Source organism: Schistocerca serialis, chromosome 3 (genome assembly GCF_023864345.2).
Source record: "Schistocerca serialis cubense isolate TAMUIC-IGC-003099 chromosome 3, iqSchSeri2.2, whole genome shotgun sequence".
In the NCBI taxonomy this organism is placed as follows: Eukaryota; Metazoa; Arthropoda; class Insecta; order Orthoptera; family Acrididae; genus Schistocerca; species Schistocerca serialis.
The window spans coordinates 452,096,482-452,119,993 of NC_064640.1; the positions used below are offsets into that span (position 1 = coordinate 452,096,482).

The window sequence follows — 23,512 nt, forward strand, 5'->3', positions numbered from 1 at the left end:
TACACATTTTGTACAGTGCTTTTTAAAAATCCTGAAAATTTTAAAGAGTCACTGCCTACATGGATTTCCCCATTTCTTTTGGCTGTTCAAGTTGATAAACATGCACAGGTCTAAATTATCAGTGAATCTACCCCTTAAAATTCCTGTTCTGATAAAGAATGCTACAGAGCAGAGGTAACTAAACTTTGTTAACATCATCTCAGTTTTTCAGAATCTAGTATAGCACATGATCCACAGACGAGTGTGCATCATAGGCAACTGCTGGTGGCTTGTAAATACAGGTCACTACGTGTTAGTTTGTGATATATACTGTGACCCAAGTTCCCATTTTTTTTTTTTTTAACACGATATCCACAAAAAGAAGTTCTCAGTTCTTATCAGTTCAATGCTGTTTGTTGTGGCCTTCAGTCCAAAGATTGGTTCAATGCAGGTCTCCACACTAGTCCAGCCTATGCAAGCCTCTTCATCTTTGTACAACTTCTTCACTCCTTATTTAGCACATACGGTACATCCAACTTTTTTTCTAGCTCAGGCAATTAACTAAACCCACTGTACCTGACTGGTCCTTGAGCTTTCTGCGCTCACTTGTTTTCATTTTTATGTATTCCCAGTAAGTGACATAACCCACTCGAAGAAAGCTATTTACCAAAATGTCTGAGTATCTTCGAGAAATAAAGGTAATTTCTGTATGTTTTTAATAATTTTGGACTAGAATGTTTTTAGAATATACTGCAATATACCTTATACTATTGAATAAGTGATTGTTTATTTCATCAGAACAATACAGTGACATATTTCTTTCAATGTAGCACTAGATTAGATTAGATTAGATTAATACTAGTTCCATGGATCACGAATACGATATTTCGTAATGATGTGGAACAAGTCAAATTAAGTTAATATAACAACTTTTTTATTATTTTTTAATTTTTTTAATAATTCTTTTTGTTTGGTTTTTTTTTTCTTTTTTTTCTTAATTTATATCTAAAAATTCCTCTATGGAGTAGAAGAAGTTGTCATTCAGAAATTCTTTTAATTTCTTCTTAAATACTTGTTGGTTATGTGTCAGACTTTTGATACTATTTGGTAAGTGACCAGAGACTTTAGTGGGAGTATAATTCACCCCTTTCTGTGCCAAAGTTAGATTTTATCTTGAATAGTGAAGATCATCCTTTCTCCTAATATTGTAGTTATGCACACTGCTATTACTTTTGAATTGGGTTTGGTTGTTAATAATAAATTTCATAAGAGAGTATATATACTGAGAAGCTACTGTGAATATTCCTAGATCCTTAAATAAATGGCTGCAGGATGATCCTGGGTGGACTCCAGCTATTATTCTGATTACACGCTTTTGTGCAATAAATACTTTATTCCTCAGTGCTGAATTACCCCAAAATATGATGCCATATGCAAGCAATGAGTGAAAATAGGCAAAGTAAGCTAATTTACTAAGATGTTTATCACCAAAATTTGCAATGACCCTTATTGCATAAGTAGCTGAACTCAAACGTTTCAACAGATCATCAATGTGTTTCTTCCAATTTAATCTCTCATCAATGGACACACCTAAAAATTTTGAATATTCTACCTTAGCTATATGCTTCTGATTAAGGTCTATATTTATTAATGGCATCATACCACTTACTGCATGGAACTGTATGTACTGTGTCTTATCAAAATTCAGTGAGAGTCCATTTACAAGGAACCACTTAGTAATTTTCTGAAAGACATTATTGACAATTTCATCAGTTAATTCTTGTTTGTCAGGTGTGATTACTATACTTGTATCATCAGCAAAGAGAAATAACTTTGCCTCTTCATGAATATAGAATGGCAAGTCATGAATATATATTAAGAACAACAAAGGACCCAAGACCGACCCTTGTGGAACCCCATTCTTGATAGTTCCCCAGTTTGAGGAATGTGCTGATCTTTGCATATTATGAGAACTGCTTATTTCAACTTTCTGCACTCTTCCAGTTAGGTACGAATTAAACCATTTGTGCACTGTCCCACTCATGCCACAATACTTGAGCTTGTCTAGCAGAATTTGATGATCTACACAATCAAAAGCCTTTGAGAGATCACAAAAAATCCCAATGGGTGGTGTTCGGTTATTCAGATCATTCAAAATTTGATTGGTGAAAGCATATATGGCATTTTCTGTTGAAAAACCCTTCTGGAAACCAAACTGACATTTTGTTAGTACTTCATTTTTACAGATAATTTTGGACAAAGCTGTTAGAAGGGAGATTGGATGATAATTGTTGACATCAGATCTATCCCCTTTTTTATGCAAAGGTATAACAATAGCATATTTCAGTCTATCAGGGAAAATGCCCTGTCCCAGAGAGCTATTACACAGGTGGCTGAGAATCTTACTTATCTGTTGAGAACAAGCTTTTAGTATTTTGCTGGAAATGCCATCAATTCCATGTGAGTTTTTGCTTTTAAGCAAGTTTATTATTTTCCTAATTTCAGAGGGAGAATTGGGTGAGATTTCAATTGTATCAAATTGCATAGGTATGGCCTCTTCCATTAACTGCCTAGCATCTTCTAATGAACACCTGGATCCTACTATATCCACAACATTTAGAAAATGATTATTAAAAATATTTTCAACTTCTGACTATTTGTTCATAAAGTTTTCATTCAATTTGATGGTAATACTGTCTTCCTGTGCTGTGCTGCGAGAACTTTTGAAAACACTTTCCTGTGGCATCGTTTTCATAATATTTAGGTGTTTAGTTTTTAGTTTTCTGAGTATTACACGTATTTCAGTTACACTGCCTGATGAAAAAGACAAAGAAGACACAGTCAGATGTCAATGTACCTTTGTACTTATATGCACCTTCAGCGGATATGTAAATGATTAGGGTTGCAAATCTCTGCAGCAGACAAAATGACCACCAGAGTGCTGTAGTGTTGTTTATGTTTAGTGTTCTTACTAGGCCATTAGCAGCATCATCAGTTACCTGACCACTGTGAAGGGCAAGGAGACTACATGTATACATGTGATACAATGTTATCTGCTCCTGACAGAGTTTGGAAGGGGCCTCATTGTGGGTCTCCATTTGGTCAGCTGTTTGAACCATGCAATATCCAGATCTATGGGGCATTGCAATGTGACAGTGGCCCAATGATGGACTACATGGGAATATGAGAGCAGGCTTACAGGATATGAAGGACCAGTCACACTACACTTGTGAGCCAGCTTGCGTCAAGAGATGATAAAATGACTTTATGACATCCTGGCAACCAAATCAGTGCATGCATTCAGGCCAGATGGCATGCAACACCATACTGAGAAGTGGGCTCATTCTGCCAAGTTCTTTTTAAATTTGACTCCATTTTGTAATCACTGACATAACATCAAATCACCAACCAAACCATGAAGTTTCATTTCATTTCTTCCTCCCCTTCTGGGACCTTCACTGTTTTTGTAAGGCAGTGCATTTCTTAACTTTAGTATTTTAGTCCTATTTTGTCCCAGAAAAATATACTGACCAACAACATAAACATCTCATTCATAAAATGTAAGGTCAGGGATGTGGAGGATGACTACCACAACCTAAATCTAGTTCTAAATTCGCACCTTTATACATAATCTGCAAGCCACCTTATGGTGTGTGATGGAGAGTGCCTTGTACTTGTACTAGTTATTCCCTTTCTTGTTCCAGTCCCAAATAGAGCAAGGGAAAGACCCCTAATTTCTCTTGTCTTGTCTTCATGGTTCTTATGCAAAATGTATGTTGGCTTATTACATTGCCTGACAGATAACACATCTAGAAGGGAAATAGGCAATGAAATAAAACTTCAAATATTGAGAAGGTATGTGATATTATTTCAGTGATTACAAAATAGAGTCAAATTTCCAAAGAAACTGGGGATATGAGCCCACTTATCAGTATTAATAACAACTTCTCAAAGTTGGGAACATTATTTCTCTGTCTTTGGTAGGTTGTCTAGTTTCAGAGGAACTGTGTTGTTATGTTAGGCTCTTAATCAGATGGCCAGCAAACTGGCTGGAGGCTTTCAATTGTTTTATATCTGTAGGTTCCTTCATAAGATGACAACATACGGAGTCTTGCAGTAAATATACCATTTTGACAAAGTAAAGAAAGAAGAACAGCAGTGTTTCCCTTGCAGGAGGTACACTAGGCTTGTGCACTCTCTAAAGACTGAAGAACACTCCTCTTGTCAATAGTTCTCTTCTCCTCAGCTGCACACATTCTAGATGCCAATTCTCTCACCTTATTTATTCAGCATTCTTATAGGGAAGTTTGAGGATGCTGATGAAGTACTTGGTGGATAGTGTCTTGGAATAGTGCCAAAATTTATTTCCTTCTACAATACAAATGCCATAGCATCATTCAATAGTCTATCCATGAAATTAAACTCAATATCTTTTTCATGGTTTATTTCTTTGTGATAGTTAGCCTGTGAGTTGATGGGACTTCAGAAATTTTTGTGCCATATGCTGTCATCAAGCTCATCCTGATAGTAACAAAATTATACTGTCAAACTCAGTCCTAAAACTTGGGAAGAAATGTTGATATTTTTAAATGGCATGAAAACAGATTTCTTAAAACTGTCTAATTCATTTCATGTGTAAAGGCATCTCGTTCTCACAAGTACCCTGCTGGCTGGTCATTTAATTACAATTTATATAATGGACAAATGCAGTAAATTCCAATACATCTTAATAAAGATATGAGTACACATATTAGTAAATGTATCTTATCAACATATGATGCTGACCATCTCCCCACAGCAGGGGTACCAGAGGCATTTTTGAAGGCTTTTTCACTGCAATAACTACTTATGACACGACATATTTCCATGAGGTAGCCTCTCCTCATCTTCACATTATCTAAGAAAAACTTGCTGTTCAGAGTTTCTTGCCACATAAACAAACTAAATATCTCACACTGGCCCTTTTTTGATCAGGGCTTCACCAAAAGCAGCCAAACCGGTCAAACAGGGCATGAGCAGCAGAACTACGTGGACTTAGATGTCATTGTAATCTTGTGAGAAATGTTCATAAGGAATTCTGTGCAGATCAAATGGTTTGTTGTGCAATCATATGTTTTGGTCCTCATAGGGAAATTTGAGAGCAAGCTCTACAGCATGAAAATCCCATGCTTATGGAAATATCGAACACAGCTCAGTCATTTCCAGTTTCACAGGCTGCAAGTAGGCAGACAAAGGCCTGGTCCTATATTTCAGAAATCAGCTCCTATCACCCATCCCAGCCTTCAGTCAGCTTGCAAGGGAATGTAGATACTATTGCAGCAGTCCAGTAGACATCTTAGCATCATAAAGGTAATCATAAAGGTAATCATCGTTCCCAACAACAACAGTCTGTGTCACAATAGCAACAGCTTCGTGTTCTGCTACCTTCACGCCCATACTGCTTCTCAACATGAACAGACTGTGTGTCCCAAGCACTGGGCAATATGTAATAAGTGCCATAAAAAAGGGCATGTTGCATCTGTATGTAACTCTTTTCCAAACCTGAGTAAGGATGAAATGAACACAGATGTGAACAATGTGCCAGCAGTGATGGTACCTCAGAGAAAGTTATATATTAAAATGTGTGTGTTTAACAAACCACTGAGAATGCAGGTGGGTATGGGTGCAGCAGCAACATTGGTGAATTCTCAGACTTACGTGTATTTGGGTTCTCGTCCTATGACTGCAATGTCATGGAGGATGGTGAGTTATAACAAACAACAGATCCCCATTCTTGGATAGTTTTCTACACCTGTGATGTACAAGGCTTTGGTTTGTACTTACACTGAAAATGTGTCTGCCTTGGACGCTTTTAAACTGACTGTATTCTCGATCGATGATGATGTTCATTTGGTATCTGATCAAGTTCAATATCAACAGTTGGATGCTCTCTGTACTGAATTTTTCTCTCTGTTTTTTTCCAGGACTGGGTTGTGCAACAAAATTTCAGGTTCATATTATGATGAAACAGCCTGCCCGCCCCTGTTTTTTCATGTCCCGCCCGGAATCGGTAACTTTACAGGATCAAGTAAAAGCAGAATCAGATTGTCTTCAATACCTTGATGTTATTCAATTTATTTCTTCCAGTGAAGGGTCAGCACCACTCGTAATGGTCAAAAAACATACAGGTAAATTATGCCTCTTCAGTGATTTTTAAAATTCAATTAATGCACAGTCAATCACTGATACTATCCTTTACCGTGCCCTGATGATCTGCTATCAGCTAGAAAAATTATTGGGGATGGGGGCGATGCCATTATTTTTCAAAGACTGCCTTGGCAGAGGCATATTTACAGCTGCTGCTTGATGAGGGAGGAAGCTAAATGCCTCCTAGTTATCTATACCCCACTTGGAGTTTATCAATACAAGCATTTGCCTCTTGGTGTGGCAAGTGCACCAGCTATTTTTCAACACTTTTTAGAGCAACTTACTGCATCAGTTACAGGCTTCAACAACTATTTAGATGACATAGTAGTGTATGGTGCTTCTACAGAGGAACATTTGCAGAAACTTTGTGGTCTATTTTCTGTTTTACAGACTGCAAGGTTAAAGTGCAATTTGGACAAGACAGTTTTTTCAACCATCCATTATTTATTTGGGTTTTGAAGTGTGAAGTGCTGGCATTAAACTACTGCACAAACATACTGATGCTGTTGCCCCATTGCCACACCACTCATCTGTCAAGGAATTACAGGAACTTTTAGGCAAAATTGCATACTATCACAAATTTTAACAGTTGCTGCTCCTGTGTCACAACCACTACATGCATTATTACATAAATGTGTTCCTTACAACTGATCCACAGCTTGTGACCAGGCAGTCAAGTTTTTGAAATCTAAGCCGTGGTCAGCCCTTCATTTGGTCACTTTTCAGCTGAGCCAACACCTTATGTTAGCAAAGGACATGTCTCAATTTGGCCTTGGCACCATCCAAATATGCAGATGGATCTGAATGCCCTATTGAATATGCCTCTAAATCCTTAAATTCAGTGCAACAGCATTGTTTTCAAATAGAGAAAGAAGCTCTGGCAATCATGCATGCTCTAAAAATATTTCATGTTTTCCTTTACAGGTCTCTAAGTTCCTCCTGATCATAGACCACTAACCACGGGTGTCTCCTTTTAAACCTTTGGCATCCTTGCTGGACAAAGCCACACTTCGCTTCCAGTGATGGGCTCTTTTTCTATCATGATATAATTATGACATACATTATTGATCTACAGTGCAACATACCAATGCCAATGCCTTATAGCATTTGCCAATTGTTCCATATCCAGAGTTTGATAAAGAGGAATTGTTTTGTTTTCATTTAGACATGGAAACTCAAAATGTTGTTGATGGTTTTCCTACAACTGGTACTAAAATTGCAGCCACACTTGCCAGGGATCCTGTTTTAAGTAAATTTGTTTCTTTTATGCAACACGGGTGCCTCTGATACTTTGAGAAATTATTTTTCATTAGAAAATCATCTTTCTGTTTCGGAGTTAGCTACAGAGGACCTTATTCCCTGGCTTGTAGTCCCATCCACCCTTTGGTGTGAGGTTATGTATTTATTACATGTGGACCACTAGGGTGCATCAGGTACAAAAGTGTTCACATGCAGACATGTTTTTTCACGAAGCACTGAAGGGGAAATAGCACAAGTTGTTGCAGCCTGTCCACAATGTGTCATCCATCAGGTGGCTCCCTGTGCTTCTTTGTCACCATGGCCAGGATCCACAGCAGCCTTGGGAATGAATTCATGTAGATTTCAATGGGACCTTTTTTAAATTTCTACTGGTTTGTTGTAATTGATGCTGATTCTAAGTTTCCATACGCACTGCACTATCTGTGTACTTCTATGGTGGCAACAATTTCAGCTTTGTCAAAAATTTTTGCAATGGAAGCTCTTGTGTATCTGTTAGTTACAGACAACGGCCCCAGTTCATATTTCAGGAATTTGAAATTTTTGTTAAAAAAAGTGGTGTTTACCACATCATGGCTCCTCCTTTCCTCCCTCAATTGAATGGGGAAGCAGAATGACTAGTACAGATATTTAAGACTCAGATGAAAGAATACGTTTCATATGTGTCCCAGCAGTAAATCTTGACCAGCTTCTCAGTTCTTATGGTTCACCCCTCTCAGTGATAAGATTCCAGCACAGTTGTTGCATGGTTGTCAATCCTGGGCTCAGCTATATCTGCTTTAGCTGACACCAGGCCATCTGCCAACACTGGTGCCACAGTGCTTCTGGCCTAGTGCAGATGTTTGGGCTCACAGGTTTGGCCGCCAGCCAAAATGGACACCGGCAGTAATCGATAGTACCCATGGTCGACCCATCCATGTTATTCACACTTATGAGGGGAGGGTGTTGTGACACATTGAGCAGCTATGACCTGACATGGGCAGCTGCGCACAAGGTGTGCCTCTGCTGTCCCTGCATCCTCCATCTGCCTGGCTGTCTCCTACATTGCAGCTGGTGTCCTCACCTTCTCTGAAACCACTGCCAACATTTTCACACCTGTCTTATCTTCTGTGGATACCCCTTTCAGCTGTCAGGGGCCACGGCAGGACCACAGCTCCTGTTCTGTCACAGCCGACACCTCCACTGCTGCTGACTCGATCACAGCTGGTGCCACTTGTTCCACCGCCTTCGCTGCAACCTTCTTCCCTGAGGTTGGACTCAGACAGGGAAATGGAAGCTGCACTGGTGTCTCCTGTCCTACCATATAGCCTCTCACAGGGGGCAGGCACCCACCTGACTGCACTCACACGCAACTTCCCCCTCTACTCCAAGGTGGCAGGGCGTCACACGTCTCAACAACATACGTCGAACAAAGAAGAAAGAGACGGGAGCACAGTGCTCACTTCTTCATAAAATGAGAATGCTGTAACAACCAATTTTCTGGGGTATGGCGCTTCATAGTTCATGAATGAAATCTGAGCTTAATTTGACCACTAGAGACCACACAGTCTGCTAATATGACAGCAGTTGCCCCCACAGCTTGCCAACTGCACCCCCTGTTGGAGCTATTGTATTGTACCTTGTCTCCCATGTGTGTACACAGTTCGAGCAATAAATTACAGTGTTCTTGGGTTAGCACAATCCACAGTGTGGCTTCATAGCTAAGAGGGTAAGCATCATCATACAAATGTAAAGAGTCGGGTTTCAATTTTAAGTCAAACATGAGATTTTTCTCTATCACTTATCTCTTTTTTCATCTCTAGTGGTGATTTGATAATGTGAAAAATACTAAACTGTGTCATGGCTTGATGTGCTTGTTAAACTGTAGATCTTCTATCACTATCTAGATAAATCAGTTCAAAGGTCAAAGGAATACAAGGCCATATAAACTCCACTGTAACCATGCCCACTAAAATGCAGCCCTCTTCAAATAAACCTTCAAGATAAGAGCCACATTACTTTACTGAATCATTCATAACATATTAATATTAGACAGCACAAGCTCTTATTGCATTCATTTGCTTATCACAGATACACATCTGACATATGAAGGTAGTTCAAAAGTAAGATAGCAAGTCATCTGAGAGAAAACCTTTATTCAGGAAATTTAAGAGGTGCTCAAAGTTACTTTTCTGCATAGTCACCATGGTTATCTAACCATTTGTTCCTTCAGTGAATCAATCGGTTAAAACCAACATAATGATTATAAGGAGACAGGTCTCTTGACTGCATCAAGAGTGTTCTCATGCAGTCCAGTGAAAATGCCAGACCAAGCACAATGTAACTGAGGCCATAAGCTGCTGAGCATTACCTCACAGCAACATAACATCTTTTGGAAGCATTCCCAGCCATTTCTTCCAAACTGCCTCCGCAACTTTTCCAGCATGACATTACAATTGACTTCGTTCATAGTCTCTCCATGCAAGAGGAAATCAGCCAGCAGCACACCCTGCATCCCAAAAGACTTTTTTCTATAACTTCCTTCATGGATACCATTGTTCTGAACTTCTAATGGGGAGAAAGATAAGGGGTGCCTCTATGACACCGGTGCTTTTTTGTCTTTCACCCACTGTGATGATATGATGCAGGGATGGAACACCATGCCTGATACCACATGATGTACTGAAGAAACAACCACATTTGCTTGGTTTTATTGCCATATGGGGATTGCTATGTTACCCAGTGACAAAATCGCTTAAGGCTGACCAATGTGTTGTGTATGATAGGTACTACACTGCCAACAGAGATGTTGAGTTGTTCTCCAATCTGCCTCACATATATGTAACAAATGCCTTCAATGTACCCTTCAATATGGCACATATGGTCATTTTATGTGGATGTGTTTGGCCAGCCTTACCTTCACCCATCTCACCCATCTGCCCTCTCTTTATCAAACAATTTTACACTTCATACTTCAATCACTAACCATGCCTCAATCTTTACACCCTATTTCAGAGCACAATTGCACAGCTACATCCAGCATCAGAAAATGTTGACTGTCTCATTTACCCAGACTTGGAATTTAATTTGCATGGTGCATTTATACACCTCTGAGAGCTTCTGTTACCTTACTTATTCAACCACCCTTGTGCTAAGCTCTGGAAATAAAAAGTAAACTGCATCTGTGCTACACAGCATTAATTCATGAAGCCAATGAAGATCACTATTTAACATGCTGGGGATTCATCCACTGACATTGCAGTACATCTACTCTTTCATAAGACCAATCAGTAACAAAATATACTTCTCTAAAAGGAGCAACTACATCTATTCAGTGGACACTAGCAATAACTGTTATTGTAATTTATTAAAGTCACTCACATTTAGGAAATGCATTTAAAATAGTGATTCAGGATTATTACCTGATTCAACTATTCTGATTTTTGTTTTCTGTGGTTTATTTTCAAATCATTTTAGATGAATGCTAGGATAGTCTGTAACTACAAGCAATGGGTATTATGTCCACACTTTCTGCTCATTATTAATAATTTGCAATAGATATCTTTTACAGTCACAGTGTTATTGTAACTAGTGTTGGTGTTTAATGTGTTTAATTATTATTCATTTAATATATGAAAATGGGTCATGGTGTAGATGTCTGAACTAATGGTGAGACAAGACATTGTACATATAAACTGAAGAAAATAACATGTTTATAATTAATTTCTTGGCAACTACCATTATACTATATAGATCCCCATAATTTCAGGCAAGTAAAATATGGAAACTCTCATGCGATTAGAAGGAAAGGAAGCCAATGAAAAACAACATAGTTTTAAGCAAATGTATAATACACTTCTATAAAGGATACGTCAGTGGTGAAGTGTTTCCAATGATCCAGTATATTGAGATGTTTACAAAAAAGGCAATGAAACATGATGCAAGTATCATGCACTGCAAAAGTGAAAAATAAACAATTAGAAATATAGCATTCAAAAAATTGTGTGCAACTGCAGAATTACAAATACTTACAACATCTGCAGTTCTCCAGTTGTGGGATATTGTGAACACTACTGGTTCAATGAATGGTAAAAGTATAAGTAGTATCAATGATGATATTGGAGCTTGGTAGTACAGAAGTTGCATAGGATCCACTTGCAAGTCCTGCTGCTTTTTACTGACAAGCTTGAAAAACAATACAGAACACTCATATAGACACACATTAAGGATTACTGTCATGAATATCATAAATTTATTTATTTGCATTTGCAAATAGAGAAGTTATTTTATAATGCTACTAAAATAGTTTGAAAATAAACCATACAACAGCTTCTAACAATTTTAACATATATATATATATAAAATGTTAAATGCAAAAATGTTCTTATATGGCATACAGTATGCAAATGTATGATGACAGCTATGAAATTGATTAGTGTGGAATTTGCAGACCCTTTTGAATCTCCATCTCCAATGGACTTCACATGCCATATGAACATTTGACATGTGAATTCTGTAACACATAAATTGATTAATGTGGACAACATTACAAAGTACGAATGAATCAAGGATTTCGCCAGCATGTGCATAGTACCAGTTTGAAAGACTGTAGACAGAAGTTACCCAAAATTGGCTAGGCTAACATCATATGAATACGCACATAACAGAATGGACAACATAAAAATGTCTACCAGGTAAACTGCCTTACTTAGAGACTACAAATTCAGCTTCATATAATTGTCTGCACTCACTACTCCACACAAGAATCAAAGCAACAATCAATGAAATCATAAATGCTGGGATTTCACGGTCAAAAACCTATGAGAAATTTGGTCAATAATATAAAAAAATCAAATAATTCCCACAAATTAAATACCAAATTCATAAAAATGACAGAAATATCAAAGAAAAATGCTTTCTATCAGAACAAATGCAGGTTTTGATAAAGAAGTAGTTTTAAAGGCAAAATGCTGTTGAGTAAAAGTCTGAAAAGCCACATTTACAGGTTCTCCTACAGTTAATAATTTTTTTAGGTAACAGAAACTTTTTTGAAATCAAAGTCTAACAGCAAAATGTAGTTAAAAGAACTGAATTGGGTATAAGGAAGTGGTTTGAAAACAAATTTAAAGATCTCCCAAAGTGTAGCCATGACCATTTTTCTGTTCCTTTCACATGTCAAATGTTCATATGGCATGTGAAGTACATTGGAGATGGAGATTCAAAAGGGTCTGCAAATGTGTTGCAAAATATACCTTATGAAAAAACTGTAAAGGATGAAAAGCTAGAGCATTTCAGAAACGTACAAAGGAGTCTGGGCACACACACACATAAACTGGTAAGGGATATGCGAGGGGAAAAAGGTGTCTGATGACAAACATATAGGTGGTTGTGGTCATCTCACAAGGGAAGAAGTGGACAATCTAAATCTAAACCTAAATCTTCATCTGCATGTACATCTACATACATACTCCACAAGCCACCATATGGTGCTTGGTGGAGGGTCATTTTCTTTTCTGTTCCATTCTCAAATAGAGTGAGGGAAAAATGACTATCTATATGCCTCTGTAAAAGCCCTAATTTCTCGTATCTTGCCTTGTCTCTGTGGTCCTTACAAAAATGTACTTTGGAAGCAGTAGAATCATTCCACAATCAGTTTCAAATATTGGTTCCCTAAATTTTTTCAGTGATGTTCTTTGAGAAGAACCTCGTCTTTTCTCCAGGGATTCCCACTTGAGTTCCCAAAGCATTTCTGTAATACTTGTGTGTGTTTGAACATACCAGTAACAAATATAGCAGTCCACCTCTGAATTGCTTTGATGCCTTCATTCAGTCCAACTTGATGTGGTTCCCAAACACTGAGTAGTATTCAAGATTAGATTAGATTAGATTAGATTAGATTAGATTAATACTAGTTCCATGGATCATGAATACGATATTTCGTAATGATGTGGAACGAGTCGAATTTTCCAATACATGACATAATTAGGTTAATTTAACAACATATTTAAGTTAATATAACAACTTTATTTTTTGTGTTTTTTGTTTTTCTTTATTTTTTATTTTTTTTAATTTTTTTTAATATTTTTGTTTTTTTTCTTTTTTTTCTTAATTTATATCCAAAAATTCCTCTATGGAGTAGAAGGAGTTGTCATTCAGAAATTCTTTTAATTTCTTCTTAAATACTTGTTGGTTATCTGTCAGACTTTTGATACTATTTGGTAAGTGACCAAATACTTTAGTGCCAGTATAATTCACCCCTTTCTGTGCCATAGTTAGATTTAATCTTGAATAGTGAAGGTCATCCTTTCTCCTAGTATTGTAGTTATGCACACTGCTATTACTTTTGAATTGGGTTTGGTTGTTAATAACAAATTTCATAAGAGAGTATATATACTGAGAAGCTACTGTGAATATCCCTAGATCCTTAAATAAATGTCTGCAGGATGATCTTGGGTGGACTCCAGCTATTATTCTTATTACACGCTTTTGTGCAATAAATACTTTATTCCTCAGTGATGAATTACCCCAAAATATGATGCCATATGCAAGCAATGAGTGAAAATAGGCAAAGTAAGCTAATTTACTAAGATGTTTATCACCAAAATTTGCAATGACCCTTATTGCATAAGTAGCTGAACTCAAACGTTTCAGCAGATCATCAATGTGTTTCTTCCAATTTAATCTCTCATCAATGGACATACCTAAAAATTTGGAATATTCTACCTTAGCTATATGCTTCTGATTAAGGTCTATATTTATTAATGGCGTCATACCATTCACTGTACGGAACTGTATGTACTGTGTCTTATCAAAATTCAATGAGAGTCCGTTTACAAGGAACCACTTAGTAATTTTCTGAAAGACAGTATTGACAATTTCATCAGTTAATTCTTGTTTCTCAGGTGTGATTACTATACTTGTATCATCAGCAAAGAGAAATAACTTTGCCTCTTCATGAATATAGAATGGCAAGTCATGAATATATATTAAGAACAACAAAGGACCCAAGACCGACCCTTGTGGAACCCCATTCTTGATAGTTCCCCAGTTTGAGGAATGTGCTGATCTTTTCATATTATGAGAACTGCTTATTTCAACTTTCTGCACTCTTCCAGTTAGGTACGATTTAAACCATTTGTGCACTGTCCCACTCATGCCACAATACTTGAGCTTGTCTAGCAGAATTTCATGATTTACGCAATCAAAAGCCTTTGAGAGATCACAAAAAATCCCAATGGGTGGCGTTCGGTTATTCAGATCATTCAAAATTTGACTGGTGAAAGCATATATGGCATTTTCTGTTGAAAAACCCTTCTGGAAACCAAACTGACATTTTGTTAGTACTTCATTTTTACAGATAATTTTGGACAAAGCTGTTAGAAGGGAGATTGGACGGTAATTGTTGACATCAGATCTATCCCCCTTTTTATGCAAAGGTATAACAATAGCATATTTCAGTCTATCAGGGAAAATGCCCTGTTCCAGTGAGCTATTACACAGGTGGCTGAGAATCTTACTTATCTGTTGAGAACAAGCTTTTAGTATTTTGCTGGAAATGCCATCAATTCCATGTGAGTTTTTGCTTTTAAGCAAGTTTATTATTTTCCTAATTTCAGAGGGAGAATTGGGTGAGATTTCAATTGTATCAAATTGCATAGGTATGGCCTCTTCCATTAACAGCCTAGCATCTTCTAATGAACACCTGGATCCTACTATATCCACAACATTTAGAAAATGATTATTAAAAATATTTTCAACTTCTGACTTTTTGTTCGTAAAGTTTTCATTCAATTTGATGGTAATTCTGTCTTCCTCTGCTCTTGGTTGACCTGTTTCTCTTTTAATAATATTCCAAATTGTTTTAATTTTATTATCAGAGTTGCTGATTTCAGACATGATACACATACTCCTGGATTTTTTAATAACTTTTCTTAATATAACACAGTAGTTTTTATAATTTTTGATAGTTTCTGGGTCACTACTCTTTCTTGCTGTCAGATACATTTCCCTTTTCCGGTTACAAGATATTTTTATACCCTTAGTAAGCCATGGTTTGTTACAAGGTTTCTTACGAGTATATTTAACTATTTTCTTGGGGAAGCAGTTTTCAAATGCATTTACAAAAATGTCATGAAATAAATTATATTTTAAATTGGCATCAGGTTCACGGTACACCTCATCCCAGTCTAACTGCTGTAGGCTTTCCCTGAAATTTGCAATTGTTAAATTGTTGACTGAACGTACTACTTTGAAGGACTGTTTAGTATTGCTGAATGGAGCTATGACATATATTGTAACTAGCTGTGCACCATGATCAGAAAGACCATTCTCAACAGGCTGAGCATTTATCTGGTTAAACTTATCTTGGTCTATAAAGAAGTTATCTATCAGTGAGCTGCTATCCTTTACCACCCGAGTAGGAAAATCAATAACGGGTGTCAAATTGAAAGAACCGAGTAATACTTCAAGGTCATTTTTCCTATTACCCTCTTTCAGAGAATCTACATTGAAGTCCCCACAAATAATAATTTGCTTCCCCCTGTCTGACAGATAGCACAACAAGGAGTCCAAATTTTTCAGAAATAGATGAAAATTTCCTGATGGGGACCTATATACAGTTACAATAATAAATGTGCCTTTATTTAATTTAAGGTCACAGGCACATGCTTCTATATGTTTCTCTACACAAAACTTTTTTGTTTCTATACTTTTTGCACAATGATAACTTTTGACATATATGGCAACTCCTCCTTTCTCCATATTTTCTCTCATTACATGTGCAGAGAGCTTATAACCACTTACATTTACCTTATCCATATCAGTAACAATGTGATGCTCAGACAGGCATAGTATATCTATTTCATTCTCAGCTTCTAAATCTTCCAAACAAACCAGAAGCTCATCTACTTTATTCTTTAAACTCCCAATATTTTGATGAAATATACTTACATTATTTTTAATTATACTTTTATGAGAACCTTTCCTTATTCTAACATTTGCAGTACTCTCCTGTCTGAGTTTCTCATTGTGCTTAGGCCTAGTTCCTATACCAGTGGTCACATGGTGTTCAGAGAGGCAGATTATGTCAATTGGGTTGGGTGACTTTAGTTCATCAATGCAATTACCTAGGACTGAGATACAACTTGGTGGAGATAAAATTTCTGGTGATTGGTGAAAATTTATAATTGATAGCTGTGATTGGTGATCCAATGTGCTAGAATTGTGCTGTTGGATTTCTTTCCTAAACTGAAGATTTGTTTCAATCCTGACCTCTCGTAGAACTTGACATCTTTCTGTCTTACCTATCCTAAAAAAGGTGCTGCTCCAACACCTGTAACCACTGGTATTTTACCATTCGTGGCAGTGCCTCGCCCCCTTAAATTTCCTGCTATTACCCCAGCCAGTTTCCCATTCCCTTTCCTGTTGAGATGTAGGCCGTGCCTGGTATAGTCCCACCTACTGAGATAATCAACAGGAACCACACCAATATGAGCCCCCGCACCCGACACAAGCAGCCGTTCCAACTCCAAATTAACTCTCCCAACAGAAGAGTTCAAATGAGGCCGGTCATGGCGTCTCAGGACAGATACAAATTCAACATTGGTGTGTCTCGATGCCGACGCAATCTTTACCAGGTCACACTCTATACTGTACCCAGGATCTCTGTTGATGCTGTTCCCTGGCCCTCCCACAATAACCACGGTGTCTTCCCTGGTAAATCCTTTACAGAGTGAACCTAAATCCTCTGTCACCTGATCCAGACTAGCACTTGGTTTGAAAAAATTTGTGACCTGATATTCTGGTCCTAATTCCTCCTGCAGAAGTTGGCCTACAGCTCTGGCATGAGAACTGCCTAACAACAAAACTTTCTTCCTTTTCGATGACTTTCCTACATTCTTTTTCAATTTCCTATTGAAAGTTTGTTGTGTCCTGTCTACACCTACCTCTGCTTGAGGCTCATCAGTTTCTAACTGAAGCAACAGGTCAAACTTATTTTTGACATTCACCACAAAACTGTCAGACTTAGTTCTAGGCCTGTTCCTTCTGCTACCTGTTGCCACTTCCCACCTCTCTTTGCCCTTCTCCCTCCTTAACCTGTCCAGATCTTCCCTAGCCTGATCTAGCTCAGCCTGAAGGGCAGCAATTTTCCCCTCCTGTTCCACTATCTTCCTATCTCTGCTGCAAATCCTACATAACCACTGATGAGCCTGATCCACTTTCCCAACACCCACGCCACTGCAGTCCCCCCAGTGAAAAAAACTACTGCATCCATCACACCAAACCCCGGAACTAACAATTCTACGGCAAGTCAGGCACTTCTCACTCATGGCAAAAATAATACTTTAGCTAGAATAAATCAATTAAATTACCGAAAATCAAAAAAGACGTTACAAGAATTAAGCCTATTCACAAATGTATATAAGCAAGTTTCTGATTTAAAATTCCGCTGGTTTTCTGAGATTTGTATTAAAACAACGAAGGTATACGCTATTTATTATATATTTCACTCGATGGAATGAAAAAAGGGCAATTAAACGAGATACTTTAACTTTGATTCTCCAAAAACGTTACGAGAATAGGCCTATAAACAAATGTATATAGGCAAGTTTCTGATATAAAGTTACGCTGTTTTTCTGAAATCTGTATTAAAACAATGAAGTTATACGCTATTTACGGTAGTTTACTTATTTGTTACCGAGAAACTAGTTAAATTATCTTGAAACAAGAAACAAACACGTTTACAAAATTTAAGCCTAAGCACGACTTCGCGAAGTTACGATCTTTTCGTGTTTTCTGAAAAAATACGCAAATAAAAGTCAAACCTTTAACGGCAAGACTAAACGATACACTAATGCACGTATTTAATTTGTTGTCAGCGTTAAACTAAATTATATTCCTGTCTAAATCACTTAACTTTCTGTAAATGGTTTCTGGCGTCACTTACTCGGCGGCCATCTTGTCCTGTCAAGAATGTGTTGCACTAGTGTCCTATATCCTGTCTACATTACAGATGAACCACACTTCCCAATAAACTGAACTCAACCATTCACCTTTCTTACTACAATCCTTACTTGCTTGTTCGATTTCATATAAGTTTTCAATGTTAAGCATAAATATTTAATTGACATGACTCCATCAAGCAGCACACTACTAATGCTGTATTCCAACATTACGGGTTTGTTTTTCCTACTCATCTGCATTAATTTACATTTTCCTACATTTAAAGCTAGCTGCCATTCATAACATCAACTACAAATTTTATTTAAGTCATCTTGTATCCTCTTACAGTCACTGAACAATGACACCTCCCTGTATACCACAGCATCATCAACAAAGAGCTACAGATTGCTGCTCACCCTGTCCACCAGATCATTTATGTATATAGAAAATAATATCATTCCTGTCACACTTCTCTGGGGCAGTCCTGATGATACAGACTGAAGCTCTATAATGATTTAGCTATAAGACAAAATCAAGGTGCCACATGAGTCATAAGGAAAGCAGTTTTGACTACCTTCTTCTGCAGTGCTTCTGCAGATGACAGTCCACAGCATGGGCTTTGTGACACTACTATAGACTCATAGTGTGGATACATAAAAGTACTTGGAACTGCCATTTGCAGTATTGCAAGTAATTAAGCACATGTACAAGGACCTATGCCATAATAAACTACAGTCATGGTGCTGACATGGGAAGAGACAAAATGTGAATGACTGTTTTAACTATTTGATACTGGAATGTCTGCTGAAAACACTGTTTGTTGGCTTCAACACAATGAGAGTTGGTTTGTTACATGCTCTAATACATTTTAATTATTGGACACTAAGCAGGTGTAGAGTTTTGCAATTGCTAAGCATATGTCTTGGGTTCAGTATGAGATAATCAGTGGTGGTAACTGACACCATGACAATGGTCAAAGATGAAAAGTAGAAACCTGAGACAACTAAAGAGGCCAGAACAATTAGGAGAAACAAAAAAAGGAAGAGAGAGGATGAGGAATATCTAAAACAAGAGGAATATGCATCTGTAATGCAGTAGGGGCAACAGAGGTCAAGCATAGATATGAACTTTGAATTGAATTTCCCAACAACTGTATTTTCAGACAAATTTATTTTATTTACAAAAAACTATCTGAGCTATAAATCTGAATTTTTTGGGATGTTCAGGATATTATTTGGAGAAAAGTAGACTACAAACAGTAACATACTATCAACAGGAGAGAAACTACATACTGATTAATTACAAAATAGTAACCTTTACTTTCACCATCATATGTAAAAATTTCTAGCAGAAAAACTTGTGATTCATATCATAAGATTGTACTCTACTTTTGTACACAGACATGTTGTCAATGTGTACTTAAGGTTTCAGTCATCTAAGTAGAACAGTATTTCCAAACAGTATTTCTAAAGTGGGCTGATGTTGAGCCTTCCTATATAGCCCATGTCAGTGACTTCAATGCTGTGCATACATATACCAAAGTTTACGCATCATAAACAGTGCCCACATTGAGCATCTGTAATCCTCTATCCACTGACATGTGTCTATTTTCTTTATGTTTTGTAGTTTTCATGCAGTCATCTTCTGAAACACTGGAGATGCTTATTGAAAACCATGTACTTATCCACAACAACTTCTTCTTAAATGGGAAGATGTACAACAAATTGATGTCTGCATAGTACCCTTATATCCCAACCTGTTCACATGCAGTCTGGAGTAAACTTTCCAAGTCATCCAAGACCTTAAACCATTTGTCTGACTACATTTATTGATGATATCTTCATGATCTGGACTAAGGACCAAGATACACTGTCCTCATTCCTCCATAGCCTTAAAACCTTCTCACCTATCCATTTCACATGGTCCTCTTCAGCATGGCATGCCAACTCTCTTAATGCTTGCTATCTTCTCTCCATTGGTTCCATAAAAACCTCCATCCATAAAAGCCCCACTGACCAAGAAGAGTATCTCCACATTGATAGCTGCCAATCATTTCACTCTAAAACGTATGTCCCATAAAGAGTAGCCACCCACAGATAGTGGCATGTGCAGTGACAAGCAATCCTTTGCCCATTAAGCTGAAGGCATTAATAGGACCTTTACAGACAGGCACCACCTTTGGAGTTTCACAGCCATGCACTATCCACCAACCTTAGTCCAGAAATTGATCTCTCATGCCATATATAAATGTTTCTGCAATTCCCCAATGAACTCCATAGACCTGTGGTAAGGAGCACCCTTTATCATCACCCAATACCATCACTTGACCATGTCCTCTTACAAGTGCTCTCAAATGATGAACATCCTATGAAAAATTCTTCCTACCTCCCCCAAAGTTGTATTCCACCACCTAACCAAACTATGAAATATCTTGGTCCATCCTTGTGCCTTGGCTACTTACAACATATTGAAATACACTTCATATCCCTATGAAAATCCCATTTGGATGCCTGTCCTATGGACCCACTGAGCACATCTTTTCCTGTACTACAGCAGGCATATTCCACCTCATCAGAGGTTGTGAAAGTAGTTATGTCATAAGCCAAATCTGCTTTGACTTCGGCACAGCCTTTCACATAGGCATGAGTACCAATCAGCTACCCACTTGAACTAGTAGCCACCGCCCAACTGTGCTCAAGAGCACAGTTGACCACCTAGTTGCTGAGCAGAATATGCTGGACTTCAACAATTGCTTCACAACCTGTGCAATGTAGATTCCTCCTGCCTACACCAGTTTCTCTGAATGATATTGATAGGAACTATTCTTACAAAACACCCTCTGATCACACAATCCTGCTTTCAATCTCCATTTGCCCCTGTCCCAAACCAAAGTCCACCTCTGCCCCCGTGCCTCCCACTTCATTCCATTAATCTACATCCACTCTGCTCTATCTGCAGTCTCCCTCTTTCTCTGTTCCCTCCCTCCCTCCCCCCTCCCTCTCTCACTCCCCCCCCCCCCCCTCTCTCTCTCTCTCTCTCTCTCTCTCTCTCTCTCTCTCTCTCTCTCTCTATCTATCTATCTATCTATCTATGTGTGTGTATGTGTGTTTTACTCCTTCCATTTTTCCATTATTTTTATTCCACCGAAGTCTTTCCACTAACGTTTACACAGTTCCATCTATAAGTACAGGGTGTCCGTAATTAATGTTCTGGTTTCAAAAAGCTGTAGAAAGAGAACCACTGCTCAGAATGATGTCAGATTTAGACAGCATATTGTTGACACAGAGGGGAACTTCATGGGGAAAAAATAACAGTAATCTTACGAACAGATGGTGCTGTAAGCATCAAAACATAAATGGGGTTGGCTAAAAATGACCATTGAATCGCAATATGATGGCTATGGTTTGAGCTGCATATTACACCATCCACACTGTTCAATGTGCATGACTGCACAAGTTTGGTAGTCAAGAGTTGTGGCACTGTCAGTTAGATAAGCCCATCCACCATGGCGAGGTTGTACCATATCAGATGAGAAAATCACTTTTTAATTGTCCTGAGGCCAAAAATCACATAAAAAGCAAAATTACATTAGTTTTAATTGTCCTAGGGTAAAAAACTGCATAAAAAGCAAAATGACATCACTTTCTAACTTTTATGAGACTGGTTCATGACATGTTCGATATGCTGTCCACTGTTTTCTGCCACAACCTGAAATCAAGAAACAGCATGTTCAGCAAGTTAATGTCCATTGTTCTGTTGTATATTGCTGCTACTGCCACCTCAGTGAGAGTATTCCTTTGACAGGTAATCTAATATAGTTAAAAAACTTGAAGTGGTGGAGCTTCTGTTCTCTGCAATATATACTCAGCTACAAGAATATTATTTGATAGTTAAAATGAATGAAAAAAATTTTTTCTGGTAATGTTGAATTGAACTACTTGTGTTTCAGGCAATTATAGTCATTATTATGAGCCACACAAAAATAAATATTTTTAAGTAAGCATTGTTTTTTGCTGTTTTATCTTTGATTTAAAGCCATCCAACCGACTTTAATAACAATGGCCTTGCTTCAGTGGTTACACCGGTTCCTGTCAGATCACTGAAGTGAAATGCTGTTGGGCATGGCTGGCACTTGGATGTGTGACCGTCTGGGCTGCCATGCACTGTTGCCACTTTTTGGGGAGCACTCAGCCTTGTAATACTAATTGAGGAGCTACTCGACTGAATAGTAGCAACTCTGGTCAAGTAAACGATCATAATGACCCCGGGAGAGCGATGTGCTGACCACACATCCCTCCTATCCGCATTCTCAGCTGAGGACGGCATGGTGGTTGGATGGTTTCGATGGGCCACTTGTGGCCTGAAGACGGAGTGCTTTAACTGATCTTAATAATGATACTATGCTAAAATAATACATGACAGATGCTATGAATGCTATGTTTATTTAAATGTGAACACAGAAAAAGAAATAATCAGCCAGTTTCTGATAACACATAACAAATGAGTAAAATCCATATTGTACACCTACATCCATAACTGAAAACCACTGTGAAGTAGAGGGCAGAGACTAGTTCCCATCGTACGAAAATTATGGTTTGTTCTCATTCAATTTGTGTATGTTGCACAGAAAGAATGGTTACTGAAATGCTTCCGTACACACAGTAATTATTTAAATCCTGTTTTCACAATCCCTTGGGCATGATTTGTGGAGGCTGTAATACGTTCATGCATTGCTCACTTAATACTGGTTCTTGAAACTTAGTAAGTAGGCTCTCAAGGGATAGACCTTGTCTATCTTTTAAGTGTGTCACTTCAGATTTTTCAGCATTTCTGTGAAACTCTCCTGTGTGTGAAACAAATTCAAAGAGGTCAAGTCTATCTTTTGTCATTAGATCTAATATATTTCCATCATGTGTGCTCTTCCAAATTATCTGTTATGATCAGTTTTCAGAAAAATTACTTCTGTTTCAGAGGACATCATATCATACCTACCACATACAAAACTGTAATTACCAGAAATGGTTATTTGATAATTAAAGTCTCTCCCATAATGACACCATGGCTGCAGAACATACATAATAGTGAGCTGGGGATTTCTCTAAAGTTTTTAGTTACATCTGAGGTAGGGTCTTATGTCAGTAAGAAGGACTCAATTGCAGTTTAAGTTTAT

At 37.7% G+C, this 23,512-nt stretch overlaps 1 protein-coding gene across 3 annotated transcripts in view; it reads right to left on the reverse strand.

Moving 5' to 3' along the window:
• LOC126470352 (solute carrier family 35 member E3-like) overlaps positions 1 to 23,512 on the reverse strand; it is a 141,840-nt gene that overhangs the window by 62,597 nt on the left and 55,731 nt on the right. For all 3 annotated transcript variants that reach the window (XR_007586168.1, XM_050098142.1, XM_050098143.1), the window contains exons 3-4: positions 11,434 to 11,586; positions 11,273 to 11,355 (exon numbers count right to left, since the gene is read on the reverse strand). Coding sequence is in view for 2 of the 3 variants with exons in the window: in XM_050098142.1 (XP_049954099.1) it covers positions 11,273 to 11,355; positions 11,434 to 11,586 (236 nt within the window). In the remaining variant the exon portion in view is untranslated. The remainder of the gene's footprint in view (positions 1 to 11,272; positions 11,356 to 11,433; positions 11,587 to 23,512) is intronic.